The sequence below is a fragment of the Artemia sp. Qi Xiang Cuo genome, chromosome 3, assembly GCF_049724085.1.
Source record: "Artemia sp. Qi Xiang Cuo chromosome 3, ASM4972408v1, whole genome shotgun sequence".
NCBI classification, from domain to species: Eukaryota; Metazoa; Arthropoda; class Branchiopoda; order Anostraca; family Artemiidae; genus Artemia; species Artemia sp. Qi Xiang Cuo.
Window position 1 is genome coordinate 74204186 of NC_142796.1, and position 27020 is coordinate 74231205.

The following is a 27020-nucleotide window of genomic DNA, read 5'->3' on the forward strand; positions in this document are numbered from 1 at the left end:
AATCCTTTCCCTAATTAATAAAGTTTAAATGGCTTATCAACACAAAAGTTGCCTTCTACCCCATGGCACCTGCATGCTACTGTTAAAAGGGGTTATGATAAGCAAAGTTGTGACATCACAAACATGTTCCATAACAATGTCAGCTAGATAGTAAATAAGTTAAAGGGATGGACTGTTACATGAAAATAGGATTTTGGAATATATTTTAATGAAGAAGGTTAAAAGCTGAAGTTGTGTAAGGTAAGCAGTGATTTATAATTATGATAGTAATATTGGATGAAATGTGAGCTAAAACAACTAGTAATGTGCAGTAATTTACCATTATATAAAGGGGGAAGGTAGGTACTTCAAAGTACCTTCCTGGGACATAGGCCTACCTTGGTAGGCCTATGTGTCAACCTTCTTGTGTCAACGTCTTTCCCTGCTGTTCAAACTATCATTAAATCTTTCTAGACTACCTCAGGATCAGAAAACTGCACATATTATTCCTGTTTTTAAAAAGCTAGAAAGGACTTACTGAAAATTATCAACCCATCAGCAGTTGTTAAGGTTCTTGAAAGAATAGTTAATTCTGCAGTTGTTAAACACCTTGAAGCAAATAATGTTTTGCACAGTTCACAACATGGCTTTTGTTCTGGAAGATCTGTTGACACCAACCTTCTTGAATCAAATGATCACATCACCAAGTTGCTTGATATCGGGGTGCCTGCTGACATGATTGCGCTTTACTTTTCTGAAGCTTTTGATAAAGTGTGTCACAATCGACTTGCAATTAAATTGCGTGCAGTTAAGCTTGAAGAGAAATCCCTGCTTTGGATTCTTGAATTCAATGTTGCCAAGTGCCATATCATTCCCTTTGGCAAACAGAACCCATGCTGCTCTTGTTTTTTGTTATGTCACCTAGTCCTCTTCTGTTAATAATGAGCAAGATCTGCGTGTCACCAATGACAATGAACTAAAATGCAGGATACTTGCTAAGAGGCCTACTGCTGGGCCTAGTTCAACCGTGGGCTTGATTAAGCGTACCATCTCCACTTGTTCCTCTAAAGTCATAAATCTTCTTTATAAGGGACTTGTGCATCCTAAGCTATCCTGCTAAGCTTTCCTACCCTGTAAGACTATCAAAGTTGAATCTCCCTACACTTGTATACAGGAGAAATAGAGAGGATGCCATTTTAGCCTTTAAGTAATTGAGGGCTAATATTCTCCCAGCATTATTCCCTGCTGTTAGCACCAATTCAAGAACTAGAGGTCATCAACTGAAACTTGTCAAGCAGTCTACAACATCTAGAGTCTGTACTCAGTTCTTCTCAACACGTATTGCCAACAATTAGAATAGAGTATCTACAAAAACAGGTACTGCTATATTCTTTGATGTTGTTAAACGAAAGCTAGTTAATGATTGGTCCTCCAACGAGTATACGGCTAATTAGTATCTCATCGAAAATGAAACATCACTTGATCATCTGTTATACTTGTATACAACTAGTCATAATTCCGGAGTTCTACAAGATGAAATTCTTAGATTGCTCCTAGCTAGAATTTAAGGTAATATCTTGGATATATTTATGAAATTAAACAATCTCAATTTACCTTTTCAAGGAAAAAATTACAATATCTTTACTTCTAATGATAAAATTGAAAGTTTCATTAAAAAGATTAAAATTTGGAAAGATGATAGAAAAAAAAATTCAAAATATTTTCCAGTGTCAACAATTTTATAATTGAGAGAAGTCATTGTAAAACTTTTATTGCAAAGATTATTGTAAATCACTTAAAAGCACCAGAAGCCTAGCTTCATACATATTTCATATTAAATATTAATTTCAAAAAGGTAGTTTGGATTCAAAATCTGTTTTGTATTGATTTAACTGAGATTGATAACATGCCACTTAAATCTCAATAGAAATTTGCTGAGCTTTTGAGTGATTTAAACTTAAGACTACAATATCCAAAAAGGCCCTTGACTGAATTCTGGATCAGAACTAGAACTGAATTTCCCACAATTGCAGATTTGGTATTATATGTTCTTCTACCATTCAACACCAAATATTTATGTGAAGTTACTTTCTCAGCTTTAACACATATCAAACATCAATATCATTCATTGCTAATAAATGTTGAAGAAGTCTTACATCCAGGAATGTCAAACATTCCACCAAGATTTAATTTGTTATGCAATAAAAAACAGGCCTCATCTCACTAAAGTTGGTCAGAATAAGATGGTCAGAATTTTCTTTTATTTATGTTGTTGCGAAAAATGCAATTTTGATGAAAAATAGGGCATATAATTTTTTTAAGTATAATAAAGACAACTTTGTGGAATTTTTATTTTAGATTTTTGTATATTTCTAAACAAATTCTAAAACTATGTATTTTCATGTGCATATGTGTATTGTTACCTGATAAGTGAATCATCAAAAAAAAAATATTTATCTTTCAATTATATTTATATGGGGTCATCAGGAAATTTGCAATCATAAATGGGGTTGTGAATGAAAAAAGTTAAAAAGCCCTGATCTAGGTTATTCCTTGGGTTATGTATAGGATCATCAGGGGGTTACTTTTGCAGTTAAATTGATCATTATATTTGGTAAAGGTCTAGATTAGGGGCTATTAAGAAGGAAACAAGCAAGGAAAACAATTCTTACTTCCTTACATACAGAATAATTATAGGCAACACATTTTGCATACAGCTCTGCTATATTTAACCCTCCCCCCTTATTGTACAAATATCTAGCCAAAATTAGATATTTCCCATGTATTCTAATACACCCCTCTTGTTTCAACCTATGTTCCTTTAAATTGAAATCATCTGTGCCAAAACAAGAACCAGAAAACAAGAATGATATGGCAGAATACATTGCATATATAATTTAGGCTATATATTAGTATATTGGGGGGAGGGGTCAGGAATAAAGTATAGTAGCCAGGCAAGGTGCAATTGCTTAACCTAATTACAATAATGGTCTTATGTCCTTGAAGCTCAGGCCTCATATCTCCTTAGTCACTTATGCTGATGACATTTTTAACATTAGCCAAACTTTGGACAAAATTTCTGAAACTTTCCAAAAACTGCAAGCAGAATATTTAAAATCATGTCTTGAATCTAATGGTGCCAAGTCCAATGTTGTGCTTTTTAGCTGGAAAGGCCCCCTTCCTCATGAGATTGTACTTGGGGATTCAAAGATCTGTCTGTCTGACCAAATCATTTATCTTGATATTCCCATTGGAAATGTCATTTCTCATACTTTTCATCTCCTAACAGAAGTCATCAACCACTGCTTATAAGCTTCCTATGCTTCCATAGCCTCTGCTAAGCTTTGTTTCAATTGCCATTATCTTGCAATGTAGTACAACACTTGCTCTCCCCTATATTCTCTACATTGCACCCTTCTGGAAGATTCTTACAAATGTTGAAAATCTGAAAATCTACTCCACTTTCTCTGTATTGCAAAATACCTACTAAGATATCCAACCTGGACACACTATTCAAAACTCATCAACAATCTTCACATAGCAGATCCTGCTATAGCTGTTGCTAAACTTATGGAGAAACACAACCACAAGATTTCAAGGCATGCTTGGAGCCAAGTTCTATACATATATATATATATATATATATATATATATATATATATATATATATATATATATATATATATATATATATATATATATATATGCATGTATATTGAATACCCAATACTGTGCCCTGGAGCACACTGCTTCCAGCAGCAGCCATCTTGGAGACAAACATCCTCACCAAATATTTTAACCATCTGTTTTCTATCTATTAGGAATTGCGTTACCCACCCAACCATATTCTCTTTTGCCTCAATAGTTTGGGACTTAAAACTGATGGAGAAACACAACCAAAGGATTTCAAGGCATGCTTGGAGCCAAGTTCTATACATATATATATATATATATATATATATATATATATATATATATATATATATATATATATATTTATATATATATTATGCATGTATATTGAATACCCAATACTGTGCCCTGGAGCACACTGCTTCCAGCAGCAGCCATCTTGGAGACAAACATCCTCACCAAATATTTTAACCATCTGTTTTCTATCTATTAGGAATTGCGTTACCCACCCAACCATATTCTCATTTGCCTCAATAGTTTGGGACTTAATTCAAAGTCTTTTATGGCAAACTTTGTCAAATGCCTGTGCAAAAATTCAGTAGTCTAATGCTTACTGGTGACCCCTGGTTCAGAAGATTAGTGACATAATTGTAAGAATCAATCCATTTGTTACAACTAATCAACCAGTAGGGCCAAAGCTAGAGTTTTGAGTTTGAAGGGGTAATAAAGAATGTGCTGACAAAATAGTCCAGTGTGCCAACAAATCACATAAACTTTGTTAAGACACTTTGTTAAGTTTTGTCAGCACTGGATGCCAATTAGGCTCTTTTAATTGGTCCATGCTGGATCTGTTATGCTGCACATCAATGATGATAATTTGGAATGTCACTGTGTTATGGGCCAAGTGATGTTGCATTAAATGGCAGCTGAGAGGGATGGACTATCCCACTTATATTTCCATGGCTTGTTGTTCCATTCTTTGTCAAGTCTTGACGTAAAGGAGGCACTAGTGGGTGCAATCACAGTTTCATCTTGAAGGTTGTTCCAGTTATTGGAAATGTGCTTGGTAAAAAAGTTTTGGTGCATTCTGGTCTTCACTCTTTGCTTTGCTAGCTTCTGCAAGTGTCCTCTAATGTTGTGTTTACCTATATGTTTTGTGAGGAGGGTATTGTTTGATTGACTATTATATGTAGGTCAGCATCATATCACATCTGCAATGTCTGAAGACCAGCATTGGTAGTTTTAGGTGCTTCAATCTCTTATCATAAGGCATATTTTATAAACCCATAATGCATTTGGTGGCATGTCTTTGAAATCCTTCAGTTATCCTCATGTGATGCTTGTAGGAGAAGGAGATCAGACAGGTTCTAAAATCCAAGAACAGCCTAACAATAGCCTTGTAAAGTCCCAGGAGGAAAGTACAGGAGGGGCTGGTGATAGTGTGTTTCAACAGGCATAGACTTGTGTTAGCTTTCAACACTGCTTGTTGCCAATGTCCATGGAGCTTTATTTGCTCATCAATAAGTACTCCCAAGTCTTGCTCTTCATGACTGGTTTGTAGCTGAATATAGGACAATATCCTTTCCTTCCTGCTTTGATGCTGATCAGGTAAGGGAAAATATTTGAACCTGCCAGTAGCAGAATTAATCTGACTATTTTCTATCCTGGTATCTGTTGTAAAATTAACTCCCTGCTAGCAAAAGTATTATTTACATTTAATAATGCACTAGAAGAGAAACTGTGTCCAAGTTTTGACTGCCTACTTAAAGTTCCATCTGAGTTGGAGAGGCAGGAGGTATTAATTTTTTTTTTTATACAATTTTGCCACCCTAATCACAATATCTGTCTCGCCATTTGCTCACCAAGCTTGGATCTCTTTATAAAGCTTGGCTCTTTTAGTCTGCTTTGGATTTGTTGTTTCTGAACAGCATTCTGCCAGTTCCTCTTGTATCTTATGACTTCTGGAGAATTTGTTTCTTTGTAAGGTTTACAATGGAAAAAATGATAGGTGAGTCTGAGCTAATTGGGTTATTCAGGTTAGCTAAGCAACAGGGATTTATGATGGATATGTTTGGGAGGTACTCTTGGGACAAAAATGGCTGGATAAACTGTCTGTTGTCTGGTTTTGCTAGCACTTAAAACAAAGTAAGGTTCAGCTTGCATCTCTTCTGGCCTCTATCTTTGACTACCAACTGTATCATTTTGCTCTCTAAATGGCTATCAAGATTGCTTTTTGAAGCCTGTATCTTACAGGATCCTCAGTGCCTTTAGGGAAACATCCCTGTTATGGCACTCTCTAGATGGCTGTCAGTTGGTTTGTTGAGTCTTGTTTCTCTGATACTTGGCTATCTGAAATTCTGCAATTTAAACCATGGGTAACAATTGGTCTGCCAAACCATGGAAAAGAGTGGGACACTGCCAAACCAATGGCTCCCCATCATCACTGACCAGCAACTCTACAGGATTTTTTCCTTATTTTGCTTGACAGTGCAATTTAAGGTGGGTAAGGGTCTCCCCAGAGTGTATGGCCAGCGGAGCCCTATCACAACATCAACTTTGGAAGAGTGTGCACAGATGGTAGTTTTGACAGTTTTAAGTCACTAAAGTCAGATGTTTAAGAGTTGTGTGTGTACATGTGTTCTTTCCAGAATTGGTCAAGTCCATTTTTGAATGCATTTAGGTTGTTTACCTTCACAACACTTTCTTGGAGACTGTCCCGGTTGTCTACAGCTTGTACACTCAAGAAATTGGCTCTTGATTTGGGCATGGGCTTTGAACACTTTTACCAAATGACCTTGTGTAGTCTGGGCTTTGGGGGGCTGAAAGTAATTTTCAAAGCTGAGTTTTTCCAACTTGCTTATCATTTTGTACATCTGGATTTGCTCTCCTCTTTTTCCTCTGCACTTGAGTGCTGGAAGTTGCAGTTTCTGTAACCTCTCTTCATAACTCATCTCTTTGAAGCCTGGAAGAAGCTTTGTGGCTTGTCTTTGAACTTTTTCTAACTTGGCTTAATTTGTTTTATAGTGAGGCCCCCATGTGACATTACCATACTCAGTAGTAGGTCTTACTAACCCTTTGTACAGCTTTACAAACGTCTGCTAGTTGAGATGTTTGAAGCTCCACCTAATGAGACCAGTGAGTTGAGAGGCCTTCAAAGCTATATTATTTGTGGGGTCATGAAACTTAAGCTAAGAGTCAATGATGATCCCGAGGTCTCTTTCTGATTCCACTGTCTCTAATGGTACCCTTGCACCTGCTCTACTTTTTATAGTTAACTGTGGGGCTGTTTCTTTTCTCTTGCCAATCTTTTGTTTTGCTTGTGCTGAAGTTTAGCCCAAGGGTTTTCAGTTTTTCTGTCAGTTTATCAACATCTTCTTGAATGAAGACTTTGTCCATGTGTGATGCCATTTTTCTATAGACTTTAGTGTCATCTGCAAAAGTCTTGGTAGAGCTTGAGATACCGCAGTTAATTTTGTAGATAAATAATATGAATAGGAGGTGCCCAAGAACACTACCTTGAATGACTCCACTTGTCACCCTGGCTGGTTCAGAAAGGGTCTCACCAACCTTGACTCTTTGTGTTTGGTTTTCTAGTAAAGACTCAACCTGGTTTAGTAGTTGTGGCTAGAGACCAAAATCCTGTAGCTGTTTGACAATATGTGGATGGGAGATGCTCTCAGATGCTTTTTCAACATCAAGCAATACTGCCAGGATACTGTAATCTTTGGAAAGAACTTGGGTCCATTTGTTCAGTGTGTCTAATAGTTGTGTGGTACAACTTTTGTTTAGAAGGAACCCATACTGATCTGGGATTATCAGTTTGTTCTCTAGGAAATGGTGCAGTATGCAGTCTCTGATACACCCTTCCATTATTTTACAGACCAATGACGTGAGACATACTGGTTTGTAATTTTCTGCTTTTGCCCTTTCCCCTTTCTTATGGATGGGCACAACAATTGCTTCATGCCAGATTTTTGGCAGCTCCCCTTTGTCTATAGATGTCTGGAAAATCTCCAGCAATGGCTCAACGATGTACTCAGCACATTCCTTTAGCCATACTGCCTCAATTCCATCTGTGCCTTTTGACTTGTCTGTCTGAAGTTTCTTAAGTTGGTTTATTACTTCCTCTTTTGAGGAAGTAGTAAATTTTACTTTGTCTATGAGCTTAGTGAGAGCTGTGTTAAGGAGGTGTAGGGATTCTGTTTTTTCTTCAACTGATTGTGATGGTGACCCATAGACACAACCAAAAACTGCATCAGACACCTTTATGAAGAGTGTCTTTAGTCTAATCTTGGCACTATCTGCTCCTGGAGAGATTTGCTGGTATTCACACCCAGTTTTGACATAGAAAAGGTTCGGACTTGCCTATAAATTCCAATAAATTCCTATATTTTAATGCACTCCTATAAAATGCCTATATTTTGGCTAAAATCCTATTATTTCTGTATTTTTGGCTGAAAAGCACCAAGATCAGTGCTCATGATTCGCAATTTTCACTGCTCATTAGGTAAGCCAAGATGTGATTATCTTTGCTTTTGACTGCTTGTAGACTCTGCTGTCTTTCAGTGTAGATTGATAATTAATTACAACTGTTGAGCTGTTTGAACTTAACTAATGCTTTGTGTTGGGATTAGTAAGCTGCTTCTGCCTGGTCTATGCTGTTGTGTCGACTTAGTAGCCTATATTTTGTTTTTTGTCATGTTGGGCCTATCCAAAATGAGCAAAGATCAGTATATAGGCTAGCAGTCTCTGCTTAATGAGGCTGTGAGTTCTTGCGACTTATGCGTTTCCTGGCTGAACGCTATAAAAGGCTGATGCGAATACGGCCCAGTTTTGTACATATCCACATTTTTTCTTTTTATGGCCTTTTAAATGCAGGATGCTATTTTGTAGGGGATGCTTGGTAATTAAGTATGGGGCCTACCAAGATCAATAGTTCATGGCTTGCTAAGACAAATTGCAGCGGTAGAAAGATTGGGAAATGATGTAAGACTGGGAACTACCAGTACTCGTTCTTTTGCAAACTCTGCTTGAAAAATCTTGGTTGCACAGCTGGGGCTGCTCAGCTAAACCAACATGTGCGATCTGCAGAACACAAAGCCGCAGTTACTGCTCAACTACATCCACTACAGCTTCACCTGACTGGACAATCTTGAGTTGGATGAAACAACCAAGGATAAACCACTAGTTGGTACAAACATGTTTTGTGAGCGTGATGCCGCTTGTAAAGCTGAGTTAATATGGGCACTTCAGACGGTTCAGAGTTCCATGTCTGCTAACTCTTTAGACTATATTGTCACAACCTACCATGCTATGTTCCCCGGTAAGATCCCCGACAGAATGTCCCTATGTGCAAAGAAACTCACGTATCTGACCACTGATGTGCTGCATCCTTACTGTAAGCAAATGCTTGTGAAGGCCATTCAGTCTTATTTTGTACTAGAATATGACAAGACAACCAACAACGCTGGTATGAAAGAGTTTCAGATACGTGTTTGATATTGGTCCTCATACAGAAACGACATCCAGAGCAGACATTTATGCACAAGTTCTATGGGCCACGCGACAAGTGATGACCTGTATAGGAAGATTATGTCAGCCATTGAACTGTTCATGAGTGTTCATGAGTTTCACAAACTCAAGAACAGCAGAACTATTCATGAGTTTCACCCAACTGTTCCAGAAAAAAGAGCCTCTCATTTATGTTATGCACTCAGAGATCAAAATCTAGTTGTGATGCTTTATGGACGGCTCTTTACTCCAGATTTGGTGACTGAGACTGAAAATTTCTCACCAGAAATGTTGAACCTTGCTGAAAAATTTGCAGAACAGCCCATAGTTTCAGAAAATTTGGAACAAACTTTTGGTGAGAAAGCAACACTGAAAGACAAGGCCATTTTCTATGTCAATGTGCGAAAACATTTTATTGCGGGTATTTGCCATATTTTGAACAAATGTCCTCTGGAAAAGGATTGTTTTCTAGAGGCTTTACGCTGTTTGAGTCCAATCAACATGAAGGATTCAAGAAGCATTGCAGACATAGCAGTTGTGGCACGCGAGATTGCGATTGGAGTAAGCTCAGACGTCGCCCAGGCTGAGTGGCTGCTTTTGGGAATGGAAATGAGACCCCGTGAGGACATCACTCGGATCAATCATTTTTGGAGCCAGTATTTTGGACTGGTGAATGAGCGCTGGGACAACAAGTACCCGGAACTTACCAAGCTTATCAAAAGGTGCTGACGTTGTTGCATTGCAGCGCAGATGTTGAGGATGGGTTCTCGTGTTCTGGTAGGATTCTCGGTGAAGACCAGGCCTTGATGTCTGAACGCATTCTGGATGCGAGACTCATGGTATATGACACGTTGAGGCTTTATGGAGGAAAACAGAACAGTTTGTTATTGTAAAAGAGCTGTTGAATCTTGCATGTTCTGCACTGTCTCGGTATCAGCAATATCTGGATGAAAAGAAAAAAGAAGAGCCATCCAAGAAGGAGAAAGCAGCTTTCAAAGAGGACAGAAAGTGGAAGTTGCAGGAGGTCCATGACAAAAAGAAAGAAATAGAAGACCTGGAAAGCAAACGAAAAAACTTAAGAGCATCAGAGCAAGAAAAGAGAACAGTAGCAGATACTCTACTTCAGGAAGCGCCCAACAGAATGAAGAAGGCTGCCGAGTCCAAGAGTTCCATAGACATTGCCCTAGCTTTTTCTTTGCTCGAAGGAGCTGTGAAGTTCAGAACAAGCAAAAGAGAGCAGATGGTGGAATCTGCGAGAATGGAGCAGTCTCTTGCAAAGAGAAAAACTGACCTCAAATCAAAATTGATGCCCAAAAAGCAGCAAGAGGGATTCCAAATATTTTACCTGTATCAGTCAATCGTTGGCACAGTATGTGTATCTGATTTTTTACTATTTGTACAGTTTGTATTTGAAATAAAAAAAAAAAAAATAAATAAATGAATGCAAAAACTCGGGAAATGACGAATTTATGTGACCAGGCATCCCACGCCATCTACCACAGATCTGATCCCGAGGACTTCCGAATCCTATATTTGGCCTATATTTGGGCCCGGGAAATCCTATAAAGATAGGACAGAGCCTATAATTTGAAACGAACCAACCTGTCCAAACCCTGCATAGATGATGTACCCTCTGCCACACTCCTGTAGGTTTAGTGCTTTGACTTCATAGTAGGAGATCTGTATTTCTGAATCCTGGATAGCTATGTTTTGCTTTGGACAGACTTCAGTTATGCAGATAAGGTCTGGTTTTTCATCATGAATGAGGAGCTCAAGTTCACCCATTTTGTTTAACAGTTGGTCAGCATTGGTATACAGGATGCACAGCTCCTTGAACTTTTTGTCAGATTTCCATATCTTCTTTCTGGGAAAGTTGTCACATTTCTTATTGGTCAGCACTTTGGTAGCAGGATCTTTAGACCCTTTGTCATTGGAGATGTAGTCAGTTACAGCATGATTAGTCAGTCGTTTTTTGGTGGGTCTGCTGTTCTGAGAGTTTTAGGATTCCTTGGGTTTTCAGTTGATGTCTGATTACTGTTCTTGGAGGCTCTCAGTTGTCTAGGTATGTCATTTTCGAAGAAGGTCTGAAGGCTTTGCCTTTTCATATATGATTTTTGGACTATGTCCCTCTTTAATTGTAGTTCTGATTCAGGGAGCTGAATCAGTAATGGTTGTCCTCTAGGCCTAGCGTCTACTTCATTTCTGTTCTTGTTTCTGAGCCTGGTGACTTTCACAATAGTGGACCCTGGTAATTCAAGCTCATTTTCTATTATTTGCTTAACTTCAGACAGGTCATCAACATTTTTGTTCTCCAGCGAGTTTGTTACAATGATGTTTATTTTCCATTTCTCTGTCTCCTGTAGGCAGAAAGCTTCTTCTCTCACAATTTTTCTCACTTAGTCTACATTGATAATCATCTGTGAGAAATTCTGTTTAATGTTTTCAAGCCTTGAATTGAGGTCTAAGAATGCACTGTCTTCATAGTGCTGCATCTTGTCAAAACTTGGTTTCTGGGCAAGCTCTGATCTTAGGAGTGCTATTTCAGAGGATATTTGCTTCACAGAATTGTCGACCCCTGCTATCAAGTCAAACAATACTTAATTTTCTGGAGACAGAATTGGGGTGGGAGTGTTTGGTAGTCTAGTTGTTTTTTTTTCACCTTGCCAAAATCCCCCACTGGATGGACTGTAGTAGTTAGGTGGGTTTTTTTTTCCTGGTTTGTCTGTCATTCATGATTTATTTGAGGGGGACTTGAGCTATACAAAAGTACAGTTATATACAATTTGTCAAAATATATACACAAAACAGGGTAATATATACAATTCCTTACTTACAAATCTTCCTGGGAGGTCCCCAATATATACAATTAGTGCAAAAGCCAATATGTCAATATTTTTTCTAAATATGTTTTCTAATATTGCCTTGAAAATTCTCAAGGTAGACAGAAAATTTGGGAAGTGCAATACTCAAATCACCTATTCCTATATGCAAAGTTACAAGACTATTCAGCAAGTCCTGGTCAACAGCCACACCAGATGCTTGCTCAAGGATATCTATCTGTGTTTCAATGGCTTGGTATCTATGATACATGTCTTCAACCATTTTACTCTCAAATCCATTAAAAGATGCTTTAATGGCATCCTTAATTTTTACAGCTAGATCCTGAATGCTTGCTAAGGCTGGTTGAAATGGTTCAAGGGATCTGGTAAATGGTATTTTGGCTATCTGACTCATTTTGTCTTGCTTGTTTGTCACCCTTACACACGGGACAATGCTGCTTGTATCCAATACACCTTGTCATCTTTGTTAGGAGATCATGCTCTGGCTTGGTGGTTTTTGAGACAATTTATATCTATCCATTGACCTTAACCATTACACTTGATTCTTCACATAAATTACAACCACACTGATCAGTTCCTTTTTTTGTGAGCTTGTGCAAGGTTGTTTTGGCAGCATTTTATGAGTGTAGGATAAATAGCACACTGTGTTTTCAGGGATCACCAGTTCAAAAATTTGAAAAAGCATGCTGGAATTAACACCACCAAATATAAACATCAGCATCACCTATTTGATGGAAATGCCCACTGGTTTTACCACCCTGGATTCACCACATTTATCAGTATTTATAATTTGTCAATAAAAATACATAATAATGATTCTGAAAATAATTGCTGGAGTAAACTTAAGAGATTACAAACTTCAAGTAACAGAATAGCCAGAAACATCTGTATCTATTTGTGTCTTTTGACTTGAATAAATCTGTTTTTTTTGGTGGTTATACTGTGGTTTTGTATCATTGATTTTTTAGCCTCAAGGCAATACTTTATCACCAGTTGTTTTTGCTTTCTTTGGAAGGAATTGAGTTAGGTTATTAAAACTTTCAGGAATGTTTCTAGAAGCTCAACTTTACACCTTAATTGTCTTTGATGTATTTATTTCTTCTCCTTACCCCTCAGAAGAGGATTGAATATTGATGATTTGGACAACTTTCTGTTATAAGAGTGATACTTCCAGAAATCTGGAGCGCACATAAGGCTCAAGGATAGTGCTTTGGGTTTTATAACTTTGCTAAATTTTGACGTCTTAGGTTTAAACTTTTTTGAGAATTATGAAAATTTATATAAACAACGTAACATGGCATAAAATCCTCAGTTACTTGAGAAATTTTGCTTAACAATGTGAAAGCCAGATTTTTCCAGTTGAAAGCTAGATATTAAGCTTGTCCACCTGATCCTTTGATTATAACATTTTGTATGTTGCCAAAAAAAAAACATGGATGATTATAGATAGAATAATTGTCTGCTATCCTATGGCCAGTGTACTTGCAAACAGGAAATTACTAACTTGCAAATTATAACTAATAGGACAAGAAATCACAATCTCCCTGATTAGATCAAACTCTGAATACTATAAATTCAGTTTTTCAGTAATTTTTTTTTGTGGGAATTGGTGTAAAATTAGTTTTTAGTTGTTTACTGTCTATTTATTGAAAGTCGCCAGATAGGGGAAGATTTCTGCAATTCAGGAGATTGCTAATTCTCTCCTAGACAAGGGGAAAGGATAGGGTAATTTTTGCCTTAGATTGATTATAAGGGTTCCTGGGGAAAATTTGTAGATTATGGTCCAAAATTTACTATTTGTCCCCGTCCCCTCAAAAGAAAAAATCTCGTAGCTTCTTTCCAAAATGAAATGTTGTATACTGATGCATAGGGGCTAACTCTGATAATACTTTATCAAAATAGATGTATTGTAATCATTAGTGCAATAGCCCAGTACTGTGCCATTAGTGCAATACTGCCAGAACAGGTTGTATAAAAAATCCCAACTTATTAAATGCATGATGTTTCAATAGTTAGAACAGGTGTACTTTGGTACACACCCAGATCAAGCACAAGTAGTTAGTAAAAAAGGTGCTTCAATCTTTTTATGATTTTGACTTGTTTCACATCTTGCATATTTTTTTTCTTCAGTTGCCTGCCTTTCCCTCTTTTTATACCTTTTATCAATGTTTTTTACAATGTTATTTTATGTCATTTATATTTCTAGTAAAGTTTTATTTTCTTATTTTTATTGTTGCTGATGCAGGCAATTTTTTTTATTTATTTCATAAGGAGCCTTGAAGTATTCAATGATGGCTACTTATGGTGATGCAAATGGACCTACAGCTCAGGAAATTGAAGACCATAATGCAAAAACTAATTTGATTATCAACTATTTACCACAAACATTTGTTGATGCTGACTTGCGTAGAATGTTTTCTTCTATTGGTGAAGTTACAAATGCAAAAGTCATGAGAGACAAGAAGGTTAGATTTTTTTTTCAATTTTTATTTAGGTCTTTATTTCACTTAGCTCCTTTTTTTACATAATTAAGGTCAAGTAATAAATCACCTTTAATGTTAAATAATAGTTGCCTGTTCACAATATGAGTGATCAATATTCAAACCTGCAGAATTGTTCTGAAAACTTATACAAATTTGTTTGAGAACTGTGAGAAAGTTTAAATAGCATAAAATTTGGGCATTATTGCCTAAAATGTATATATTGTAGCATTATTCCTGATTATCCTGATTTGAACACACCCCTATCCCTGCCCCCTCAAAGTGACAAACTACATAAAGCTTTTTTTCTATAATTTTGTGACTCAAGTACCTTTTGTTAGTAACAGTAACATTTGGCATCTTGGGCTATAAAAAAGCAATACATTTCTGTTTTTAAAATGTTATTAATCTCAATTGTGACTAAAATTCTACAGAACGAAAATTTAGAAATCATATTTTATTTGTATCATGAGATGGTTCAATTTTTTTCTTAATTATTTTCTTACTATGTTTCTTATTCTCTATTTGTTAGTCTGTTAATGATTAAACATGAGCTATTCTAACTAAGTCTGCTTAGTTTCCTTCTCTTTTTCCTTCCTTTTCTTTGCAAAACTGGTGGTAAATTTTTTTATGTTATCTATTAGCTTTGTTAGTGTTTCTTTTCATTTATAACAAAAAGACATTATTGCTTTGGAATAGTAAAAATAACAAAATAAACTCTCGCTTTGAAAGGGTCAAAATGAACAAATTCACATTTTTATTCTGCACCCTCCTTTAAGTATGTTGATTATACCCCTAACTGGAAAAGTTTTATCTTGAACAAGTGTAATGCTTAGTAATGAAAATTTTCTGTGAACCTTTGTGTTTCAACCTGTCAGCACTTAATGTTTTTCCACTTTGTATGTTTCATTTGAGGACATTTTCTTTGTCAATATAATCCAGCTATAGGTAAATTCTTTGTCAGAACTAAGCAATCTACCATTGAGTATACAGTATGACTTCAGGAGAAAAAATCCATTATCAGACTGCCGGATACTGCAGTAGCCAGAATAGACAAGGTCTTCTGTCTGAGCAAAGTCAGCTTCTTTCTTTTGATATTGAGAAGGCTTGCTATCATATTTAGGTAAGGGTCTTTTATGTAAACTGAGTGCTTGAGACTAGATAAATTGTTTACTGAAATTTTTTCTGTATTGCTGTTTGCTAGGAGCTTTCCATGTTGGTCTCACATAAAAGTAATGCCCAATGATTGCTGAAGTGCCTCGATAAAACATATCTGGGTCAACCCTCTTTTCTTGCTTATAAACGAGTCAGTTACGTACCTAGCATATAATTTTCTTCTTTTTACAACATAAAAATCGATATCAAAATTCAGAGCAATGGTTGTCCCAGCAAAATCTGTTTCAAGCTTCAGGTTAATTTTTGAGAGTGGAGGCTTGAGGGAGTGCTTTGCAAGTCAATGTCAATCCAAAAAGGGCAAAAGAGTTTCTCATGACTTGAGCAGCACAAATGAAGGGTCGCCAATTTTTCATTTTTAGAGGTGGACTTTTTGTTAGGGCTGAGTCTTTATGTCTTCTAGGATTGCAGTTCTGCTCTTATGGCTCTTGGTATGACTACTTGAATAAAGCTAATGTTTCTTGAAAATTGGGTTGTATTGTGCATTTCAAAAACCTTATTCCAGATAGCTCTGTTCTACTTTTGTGCCTTCTAGTTGATTGGATCACATAATTTAGGGCCCAGCCATTGACTCCGAGGCTGTTGGGATGACATTGACCCTGGAGGCATGATTTTTTAGACTTTGACATTTTAGAACAAAATGGTGTCTCAAAAGTTTTAGCATTTGTCAACTTTCGACTGTTTTCAACAAAAAGGCCATCTCAAAACTACGATCGGATGTTGTTGTTGTTGTTTTTTTTTGGGGGGGGGGGGACTACAGGAGGACGTGTCTGAAAAAAAAGAACGTGGTAATTAAAAAAGATAAGGGAGGGAAGTGGTTATCATCAGGTCACTTTGACTCTTAAAAAGGGGACTAGAATACTTCTTTTATAATTGAATGAACCCCTTCCAAAGTCTCTATGGCCAGTCCTTCTATAAGAAGTGGCCAGAGAAAAAAATAATAAATTTGAGCATATAGCTGTTTACTACTGGCAACGAAGAAAGTTTATGATGGCAGAAGATTTTCTGGTAGGAATAAGGATCAAAGTTCAAGGGTTTTTGACTAATTGATGTATTCTTGCCTTAGGTCCTGCTAACGCGAATAGAATAATCTGAAGCTTATGAGTTCGCATCACTAAGGATTTGTTAAACTTTTGTTCTACACATCTTGGAGGGATACTTTTAACTATAATATCCCCATATAAATCTGTGTAAAACAAAGCTCCTGGTAGTACTTATCCCCCCCCCCGCCATGCCATACCTTTTAGGAATTTTCCTGGCAGTGTTCACGATGTCCCCACTCCTTCCTCTTTCACGCCGGTAAGAACATCAATGTAATCTTATGTGATGTACAGAAAATATGATCTTGTAATATGAGGGGAACTGTTACCCTTTAGTACCCATATTACAGGCTTAGTTCAAAACATTCCTGGGAATAGGGGAGATTAGAGACTAATTTTCAATGCCCCTCCCCTAAGCTCTTTCTGTGTTTATGTGTAGGCTCACTATGAGTTTGAAAATTTGGGTTGCATTTTTTGAGTCTTCTGGCACACTGGTCCCCTTACCCACACAAGGAACCCTAGCCCTCCGTTATAAAAGCTGATCCGCAAGAATAGACTACTATCTATAATTTTATCAAGCTTCGATTGAATCAAATCTGTTAAATGATGCTTTAAAATCGATGTCTCGTATTAACCCTTTATTTTATACAACTAAGCGAGTCTTTAAGAAGGAATGTGCCACCACAGGGCATAATAGTTTCTGAAATTGGGAAGCTCAATTAATAGATTTTGACAATTCAAACCAATTGGTTATCTCAGAATCTACACTCGATAGCTGTTTGACCCTCTCTGGGTCAAAATTGTCATCGCAGCACAAGATGGCCCAAGGTACCACTTTTTGCGAGTCTCTTTGCTACTTCAAATTGGCACAGTGACTTTGTTTCCGCTCGCGCCCTTTTCTAGTTTTTTTTTAGGACCATAAATTTTAAATTGATAAGCCGTGGTGAAAGCAAAAGAACCACGAATATACACGAAATAAACACGAATCCTTGATCTAAAACTAACATTTTTGTAGATAGAAGCTTAAAGTCCCTGCTATAGGGTATTCTGTTGAGCCAAATTTGATGATATAATTGTCGTCGAGATCACATCAATTTTCGGGAGTGTTTTTTCTTTTTTACAAATCAGGCAAGTGTTCTCCCGGCTTGTAAATTTTGGTACGTAATTCTGAACTTCATGGATTTTAAATACTCAGAATCACCATAAAAAATCATTTGATGTAGAGAAAGCATTAAAATAAGAACTAAGGAGGTGTGAAGTACAGGCCATGGATATAATTGCCGACCATCTGGATAATGCAGCTAGCATGGGCGTACGGAGCTTCTTCTCTAGGGGGGGAGGCGATTCTTTGATGAAGGGTGGAGGGCTGAAGTTGTATTGGTAGTTCACAAAACCTTACATTGCCAGCAAGTTATATCATACCTCTGAAATCTTTATTAATAAGTAATCACCAAAAATCATAAATCATCGATAAGCTTCAGCATTAATCAATCTTCTTGGATTAGAGCTAAATCTTTCCAAGACATTATGGATAATTGGCGGATAATTGCTTCTTGTTTGAATTTTATTCTGTCATTCTAGTTGTTTATTACCAGCTTTTTCAACCATCTACCTTTTTTCAACTGCTTTTTCAACCATATCTAGTGTAAATTTGAAGTTCTAGGGGGCGGCTGCCCCCCCCCCTTCTGTACGCCCATGGCAGCTAGACGGCATAATTGTAAATTATTGTACTGGTATGTTAATAAATTGAGAGGGAGTAGTCAATCAGGACTTGTCTTAGTTAAAGATAGGTTCGGGGCCACTATTAGTGATAAGTAAAGAGTTAAAGAGAGATGGGCGGAACATTTTGAGAATGTGCTAAACCGATATACAGTTGCAGGAAAAGATATAGGGGAAAAATGAAAAAGTTTGTGATACCTTGAATGTGAAGTGAGATTTGTTTTGTGAGGAAGAATTAGCGACAGTACTAAAATAATTAAAAAATACTAAGGCCTCAGATGCTGATAGTGTGGTAAATAAGTTACTAAAATATGGTGGCTCTGAGGTTAGAGATATGTTACTGAAGATTATGAATATGATTTTGTAAAAAGGGGAAGTACCTAACGATTTTAGGAAAACTAATTAAACCACTGTATAAGAAAGGTGGTAAGAGTGAGTGTCGTAATTATCGAGGCATTTAGTCTGGTCTCTGTAGGTAGCAAATTACTTAGTAATTTGAAACTTTTTAGACTCAAAGATGCTGTAGACGAAGTTTTAAGAGAAGAACAGTGCGGTTTTAGAAAAGGTAGAGGATGTGTCGACCAAATTTTTACTCTTAGGTTAATATCTGAGAAGTGCCTTAGTTGTCAAACAGCTTTGGTCCACAGTTTTAAAGATTTTGAGCAAGCGTTCGATTCTGTTGATAGAAGAGCTTTAGCAAAGGTCTTATCCTTATATGGTATACCAGACAAATGCATTGAAGTGATTAGTGCTATGCACGAGAATAACACTGCTGTGGTTAAGGTAGGAAATGAGGTTAGCAGCTGGTTTTGTATGAAATCAGGAGTTAATCAGGGTTGTGTTCTATCCCCCTTTAAATGGATCATTTTTGATAGACCTTGTCATAAGGAGCACAGGAAAGGTAATGGGAGACTACGGAATCAAATGGGGAGGAAAAACTCTACTGGACTTAGATTATGCTGATGATTTAAGCATCCTAGATGAAAGTGTGATCAAAATAAATGAATTTTTAGAGATTTTGCGAGTTCAGGGTGATAGAATAGATTTGAAAATTAATGTTAAGAAGACTAAGTCACTAAGCCATGGAATAAGTGAAGATGAAAAGGTGACGTTGGGTAACGAAAAGATTGATCAGGTGGGCAGCCTCACTTACCTTGGTAGTATTATTAGTAAAGACGGTGGGAGCAGTGAAGATGTTAAAAGTGGAATAGGTTCAGGGTGTTTTTCTTCAGTTAAAAAAGTTTTGAAGAATAGGAAGATAAGTCTGCAAACCAAGATTAGAATATTGGAAGGTACAGTGATGACAGTGGTCAAATATGGCTCCGAAGCATGGGCACTCCGAAAAGTGGATGAAGATTTATTAGATGTTTTCCAGAGAAATTGCCTACGGATTGTTCTGGGTACCCTGTTAACTGACCGTATTTCAAAAAGTGAGCTGTACGAAAAATGTGGTTCAATGCCGCTTTCTATGGCTATATAATGAAAGAAATGTTGAGATGACTAGGGTACGTTTTGTGGATGAAGGATGACAAATTGCGGAAGATTGTCCTTTTCAGCCAACCGTCTGGGGCTAAACGGAAAGCAAGTCGTCCTTGTCTGGGATGGGAGGATGTCATAAAGAAAGATTTAAAGGAAATGGGAACTTCCTGGGAGGGTGTAAAGAGGGAGGTTTTGAATAGATTGGGATGTAGGAGGAACGTGTGTAGCTGTGTTGGCCTCAGGCGGCTTGGTGCTGTGGTGAGTTGTTAGTAGTAGTAGTAGTATTTAATCAGCTTTGTCAGTCAGTCTTATGCAAGGTTTGATGGTAAAATTTAAAGTTAGGTTAGATTAAGTTAGATATTAAATCTCAAAAATGGGGGTGGCCAGCATTTATCTTCCTAGAAAATACCCCCCCCCCCCCCTGGAAAATACTCCCCCGTGGAAAATTTGGTCTTGACAAACCTTTGGTCTTTGAACGTTTTTGGCCTTGACAAAATACAGCATAATCCCCAATATCAATTAGCTTGATGGGGCGTAATAGTGGTCAAAATTAAAAGGTAGTTTAAGTTAGTCCAATTTATGATGTCGCAATTGGTCTCAATGTTTTCAAGTAGGTAATCTAAACATTTTGCTATTCTAAATCATTGGTTTTTGACCAACCCTCCTTGTTTGTTTTAGACCCCCTATCATTGATATAACATTCCTCATTCCTATTTATTCTTTATAGGTTTTACACGTTTCCATTGTAATTTCTGAAATTAGTTTCCAAATTACGAAATAGCATATTTATCGTTTTATTCTGTAGTTTTGAATCGCATTTTCGTTATCAATTCTAAGTGATTCTTACTGTTACTTGTTCCTCGCCCTTTTTGTTTAGCAGTTAAAAGTCATTTATCATCTTGAGTAGCTTAGCACGTGTCTCAAACAGAGCCGTCCTAGCTAAGTGGCTAGTTGCGCTAAACTTTAAACTTACTGTCCGTTAGGACAGGGTTTAAATCCTGGGGTAGCTGGTTATTTGGATTGAACGGGGGTCAGTAGCGTGACTCTGTAAGCTCAGACTGAGTCGACCCAGATTAATGGGTACCTACCCAGGTAACGGGTACCTAGAGAAACCTGGGGAGGTATGCAGGACGGTGCACTTTCTGTAGTCTATGCCTTTTATTTTAGTTGTTCAGAGTCAATTTTCGTATTTTGCAAATTTGCATGCGTCATTGATACTAAACACGACACAACCACGCCTGCGGTGGCGGGTGGGGGAGAAGGATATAATTTACACTGTTGAAATGTGCTCAAAAATATGCTGTCGCTCACATTATTTTGCTTTCTAGATTTAATTATCTTTACGAATTTTCTAAAACTTTCGACTTACTAGAGGGTCAATCCACGCCAAATCATCCAATCGTGACTGCGCGTGAAATTCCAATTTTGCTGAAAAAATTCTCAGCGGTTCTCTTCATTGATAGTGCACACAGGATTTTTTTTTTTTTTGAAAGCTAGTTTTTCGGGAAAAAAATTTCCAAAGTTTCAAAATTCGCAAAAAACGAGGTTTTTTGAACAAAAAAAATCCAAAAAGTTGGTATTTTTTTTCCACTTATTTATACAATTATCTTCATAGCCAGGAGAGATTGGATAGAAAAAATTGAGGCAATCCGATAACGACGGAAGAACTGACGGCCAACCGAAGTTTTTGTACCCTTGTGCGAAAAAGCAGAACTTCAAAAATCTGTAAATTCTTAACGGTAAGAGCTAGGATACCATTTTTTTTTATTCTTGTCTTCTTGTCACCAGGTAAAAAGGGAAGTTTTGCATTTTGTCTTCTCGCTTTTAGTTTCGGAGATATTTTCACAGAATTTTGACAAATTGTGAAAATTGTAACTTGTCATCACCAAAAAAAGCTCTGTAGGCAACGCGATCCAGGAAAACTACTTATTAGGTCCTAAACTACCAAACATGACCTACCTGAAACCGTAAAAAACCTCGATGGCAAAATTCGATCCTGATTTTTAAAAGAAGATTGAAGTTCGACCGTTTTTCAAGTTTCCTGTTATCATAAAAATGCAGATTCTTCTATCGCCAATTATTACATTTTTATTTGGTTAGCGAACATATCTTTTAATATGGCCACTCGTGCTGTATCTCGTGTAACCAATCTCAAACTTTTCTAGTTTGAATGTAATTAATCAATTCAGGCACCTGGTATTCTTAGTATGTAGCATAGTATACTAAAGTTTTTTAGCCTACCCTTCATGTGAACTTGTCCGGAAATGGCTGATTTTATGATTCTTGAAACAAATAGACGCTTCTTCAAAACTACTTAGATCAATAAAGTTAGAAAAAAAATGAAATAATGAAAATAAAACAATTAATGGTTGCTTTCTCTGCTTTTCTTCTTGTAAGTTTTGAATGTTTCTGTAACAACGGCTACTACATCTGGCTCTAAAACAAAGTTTCTTGCGGAGCGACTACGAGACTCAGGAATAGGCAGCTTTTGTAGTAAGTTAGCAGCTGGTACTATGCACGTGTCGTCAGGCCGAGGCCAACGAAAACTTGAGCATGGTCCATTTGGGTGCATAAACTTAGCTTCAACTTCGCCACTCTCCTCATCAATGCTTACAACACACCCCACCCACCAATCAGAGCCATACACACAGGCTACGTAGTCTCCCGAGTCCAGATCGGTTAAAAGGACGTTCTCGAAATCTAACCGCAACACAATAAATTCTTCTCTTGGCAAGATAGTACCCAAATCCGATAAAACGCAAGCACTGATATTATTTTTGCCTTTGGGCCTAAAACGGTGAAACGACTGAGTTCCAGGAATAGTAATAGCTTTCTCAAAGCGGTCTTCGAGGCAACTTTCAAAGTTTTCATTAACGTTATTTGACGAAACGCAAAATACTGTAATGTTGGGTAGGGACTTATCTGCCCACTCATAAAGATCGTGTGCCGTAAGTATCTGATTGTCAAATGGCCTTTGCAAGCTGGCGCGAGCTGCTAGCCTTTTCACAGTACCGCCAATCCCATCACACGCATTCTTTCCATGACACGAAGCAAAGAAATTCCACTCAGCATCTAACCCAAATTCACTGAAATGGCAGCTCAAATTTGCAAAGTTTTTTCTGTTTTTGTACTGGGATCCTGCACCGTCGCTGAAATAATATATTTTGCAAAGGCCGGGAATCATAGCCTTAACGTGAAGCAATACGATTTTCAAAAAAGCGTGAACTGCAGCAGTGTTATGGTCCATGTGGTCGCTGATAACACACAAACTGTTGCTGAACAGGCTATCACCCCTACGCCAATATACCACAAACGGATGTAATGTTGCCTGAGAATTTTCCCAGTGAAAACCCTGAACTGCGTCTTGGACCAAAAAGGAAAAATTTTCTGCAAAGTCTAAAAGCAGGAGGACCTCATTGGAGCAGAGATTCTGCTTTAGTTGGTCTATGTAATTTTCCTGACGGACTGAAATGAAATGGTGTACTGTAAGGTTCCGGATTGACTCGACGAAATTCGGTATGAACACATCTATCGTTTCTTCTACTTGTCTAAGAACTGTTCGGTACAAATGTACCCGCTCTTTATAGGTCACGGAATCATATTCAGCTAGTTTCTCCCAGAGAAAACTCTCCAAGTCGTTTTTTTTATCCAAACAGATAGTGCCCGTGTGTAGTATGCACAATTAATTTATGATATAGCAGACAACATTTGAGATCAAATACATGAGCGCAATCCTTATATCAGTGCCTAATGATTTAAGCTTAGCATTTTGGTGGTACAGACAAACACATACCGAATGAACCCCACTTGAGCCAGCTGTAACACACCAGGGTGGCTTAAGCTCAGCAAATTTGCTGCGTCCGATTTTGAAATCCGGCTTGTCCTCATTGTCCTTCTTAAATAACTCGTAAAGCTCAGAAATATTGGCCAGCAGTAATTTCTTTTGTTTTTGTTCCCTTTTGCCATTGATTTTTACGGAGACGAAATCTTTCTTGCCTGGAAGCTGCCGGCTGTTGACGTCAGATTCATAAAAGTCCAGAACAGCCTAAACTATATGTGGCTTAAGAACATTAGGTGGCTTTTTTTAGGTCAAAAGAGGCAATATTCCTCCCTCCTTTCTGATATTCCTAGCTTTTTTTATGATAATGCATTTTTATGATAACAGGAAACTTGAAAAACGGTCGAACTTCAATCTTCTTTTAAAAATCAGGATCGAATTTTGCCATCGAGGTTTTACGGTTTCAGGTAGGTGATGTTTGGTAGTTTAGGACCTAATAAGTAGTTTTCCTGGATCGCGTTCCCTACAGAGCTTTTTTTGGGGATGAAAAGTGACAATTTTCACAATTTGTCAAAATTCTATGAAAATATCTCCGAAAATAAAAGCGATAGGAGAAAATGCAAAACTTTCCTTTGTACCTGGTGACAAGAAGACAAGAATAAAAAAAAAATTGGTATCCTAGCTCTTACCGTTAAGAATTTACAGATTTTTGAAGTTCTGCATTTTCGCACAAGGGTACAAAAATTTCGGTTGGCCGTCAGTTCTTCCGTCGTTATCGGATTGCCTCAATTTTTTCTATCCAATCTCTCCGGGCTATGTAAATAATTGGAAAAATAAGTGGAAAAAAAATACCAACTTTTTTTATTTTTTTTTTTTCAAAAAACCTCTTTTTTTGCGAATTTTGAAACTTTGTAAATTTTTTCCCGAAAAACTAGCTTTCAAAAAAAAAAAAAAAAAAAAATCCTGTGTGTACTATCAATGAAGAGAACAGCTGAGAATTTTTTCAGCAAAATTGGAATTTCACGCGCAGTCACGATTGGATGATTTGGCGTGGATTGACCCTAGATGACTTTTTTTATACTAGAGATCATCAAACTACAGACCACAAGCTACTGGTAGTTTACGGGGGATTTTCAGACTCAGCACTTGGGATGATTAATCTGATCTGTGCTACTCATCTAAAACCGATAACTTACGAAAAAAACAGAACTACTGAACACTGGAAGTTTATGGTCCAGTTGAACATATCAAAAATAATTTGACTTTCACATTAAAATATTTGGATTTCTATTGTTCTGTTGAATGGTTATGCTCAGTTGTTTTCCCAAATAATATAATGTTTCAATTTATATTATTATCTCATTCATTTGGAATGTTTAAAGGAATTAGTAAACTCTAGATTCATTTCTGATTAATTTTCTTTTGTCCCATACATCCTTCCCGAATTTAAATCACATTTAGAAATAAATATTCTGTGTCATTTGTTTTTATACAGCAAAGGATACAACGTATAGTTCAATAGTTATTCTAATGACCATGTCAGTGTCTTCTAGAATGACTCAAATCCTCGTGTATGCATGTAAAATAAGTTAAGTGGGAGGGACCTAATTTCTGTCATTTCTTTTTCTTTCAATAGGATGTAATCACAATCGATTTTATTTCCTTTGTAAAAAAAAAGATACTTTTTAGTGACTCACATAGATAAGTCCAGGTAGTACGACTGGCAGTCTGACCTAATTTCTGCCATTCCTCTTTCAACAGGTTGTGATCACATAATTGATATTTTTTTCTTTTGTAGACTGGTTATAGCTATGGATTTGGATTTGTTAACTACTCTAATATTGATGATGCCAAAAGGGCGATTGAAGGATTGAACGGGCTGGAAGTCCAAGGAAAGAGGATCAAAGTTTCGTATGCTCGTCCTCCTGGTGATGATAGAAAGGATACTAATCTTTATGTGACACATCTTCCCAAGTGAGCAAGTTTGTTTTTCTCCTTTTTAATTAGTACTTCAAATGCCAAATTCGTTCTGTCCATTTATGTATTTTGTAAATTTCAATAACAAGACTTTTCTATCAAAAGAAAGTTTGAAGTTGGCTTTAAAATATATATATTGAACGAAATATTTTGTTTATATAGGAGATTGGTGCAAAAACTTTGACTTTATTTTTAGTATCCCCCCCCCCTCTTTCCTAATGGTTGGGGCTGTATTGGACAAAAAGATTTTTGTTTTAATTGTTTGTCACATATTGGAAGGACACAAAAAATATAGTTATTATTAGGCACATTCAAACGGATTTTATTAGACTTAGTGGAGCGAACAGGGGGGAGGGGAGCCTTGTCGAAACGGTAAATCAAAGACGTATGATCTATTGGTGACGGAAATAACAAAAAAAAATTAACACCCTTATGGTATAGAGTAGTGACTCCCATAATGATGCGTGTTCGTGACTATAAGAAGTGTACGACCAGAGCCATGAAGGAAAAATTGTCAAAATAAATAATTTTGGAAGATTTGAAAATCATCTTGAAACTGTAGAAGTTCAGTATAGTTCTCCTTCAAAAATTTGCTAAATGAAAATCTTCTGAAACATTTAGTTCTTAGTTCAAGCTAGTTCTTAGTTACTAAACTCCTGCTAGTTGTCACAACTTAGCCGGAAGCCTTAGTGATGGTCAATGCAGACTCCAAGTTGCACTACTATAATTGAGTCGTGTGATTCTTTCTCGTGAGGAGGTACTGGCCCGAATGGCTTTAAAATTGCATTAGTTAATTTCCTTAAGAATTATTACAACCTTCTTTCCGAAAGGTGATATACAAAAGCTTTTGCAAAGCATGGGAGTCTGGCTGAATAAAACAAGTTATAAACGGTTAGATATGTGGCTTCAGTGACCAAATTACAGGAAATAACCATTGTTTCTTGTGCTAAGGAGGTTTCTACGAGAAGATATTGCCTGATTTCACAATCCTAGTAGTTTACTTTTTTATATAGCATATCAGTGTCTGCATCACGTGTTGATCCCTTTTTTGTGAATTTCTTTAGCCGAAACTGGAGCCTTGGGTGATCTTGGTTCATCAAGAGTGGCTAAGAATAGATCAGTCCTTGTGCAAAAATATCCTTGGCTTAGCTGTGGCTAAAGATCAAAAATATCATTCTACATTCTTGCTCATGGCTTGTCCTGGTCATGTTTTGCTCTAAAATTGTACACTCGAGGAGGATTGCGGAATCTGTCTTGGTGGTAGCGGAAAAAGTGTACCCCAATAGTCGCAAAAAGTGAGTGAGATAGCCCACACGTCAATTTCATTATGAAGAGGTCTGAATTTCAGTATGATATGCGGAAGAGTTGAAACGGACCTTGTTCGGATTTAGTGTAGATTTTCAGTTCTTTT

At 37.0% G+C, this 27020-nt stretch overlaps 1 protein-coding gene across 2 annotated transcripts in view; it reads left to right on the forward strand.

Annotated features, from left to right (window-relative positions):
* Positions 1-27020, forward strand: part of LOC148954514 (sex-lethal homolog) — a 48666-nt gene that overhangs the window by 11538 nt on the left and 10108 nt on the right. For both annotated transcript variants that reach the window (XM_089086561.1, XM_089086562.1), the window contains exons 2-3: positions 14235-14428; positions 25431-25606. In XM_089086561.1, the coding sequence (XP_088942687.1) occupies positions 14252-14428; positions 25431-25606 (353 nt within the window). In that variant the 5' untranslated portion in view covers positions 14235-14251. The remainder of the gene's footprint in view (positions 1-14234; positions 14429-25430; positions 25607-27020) is intronic.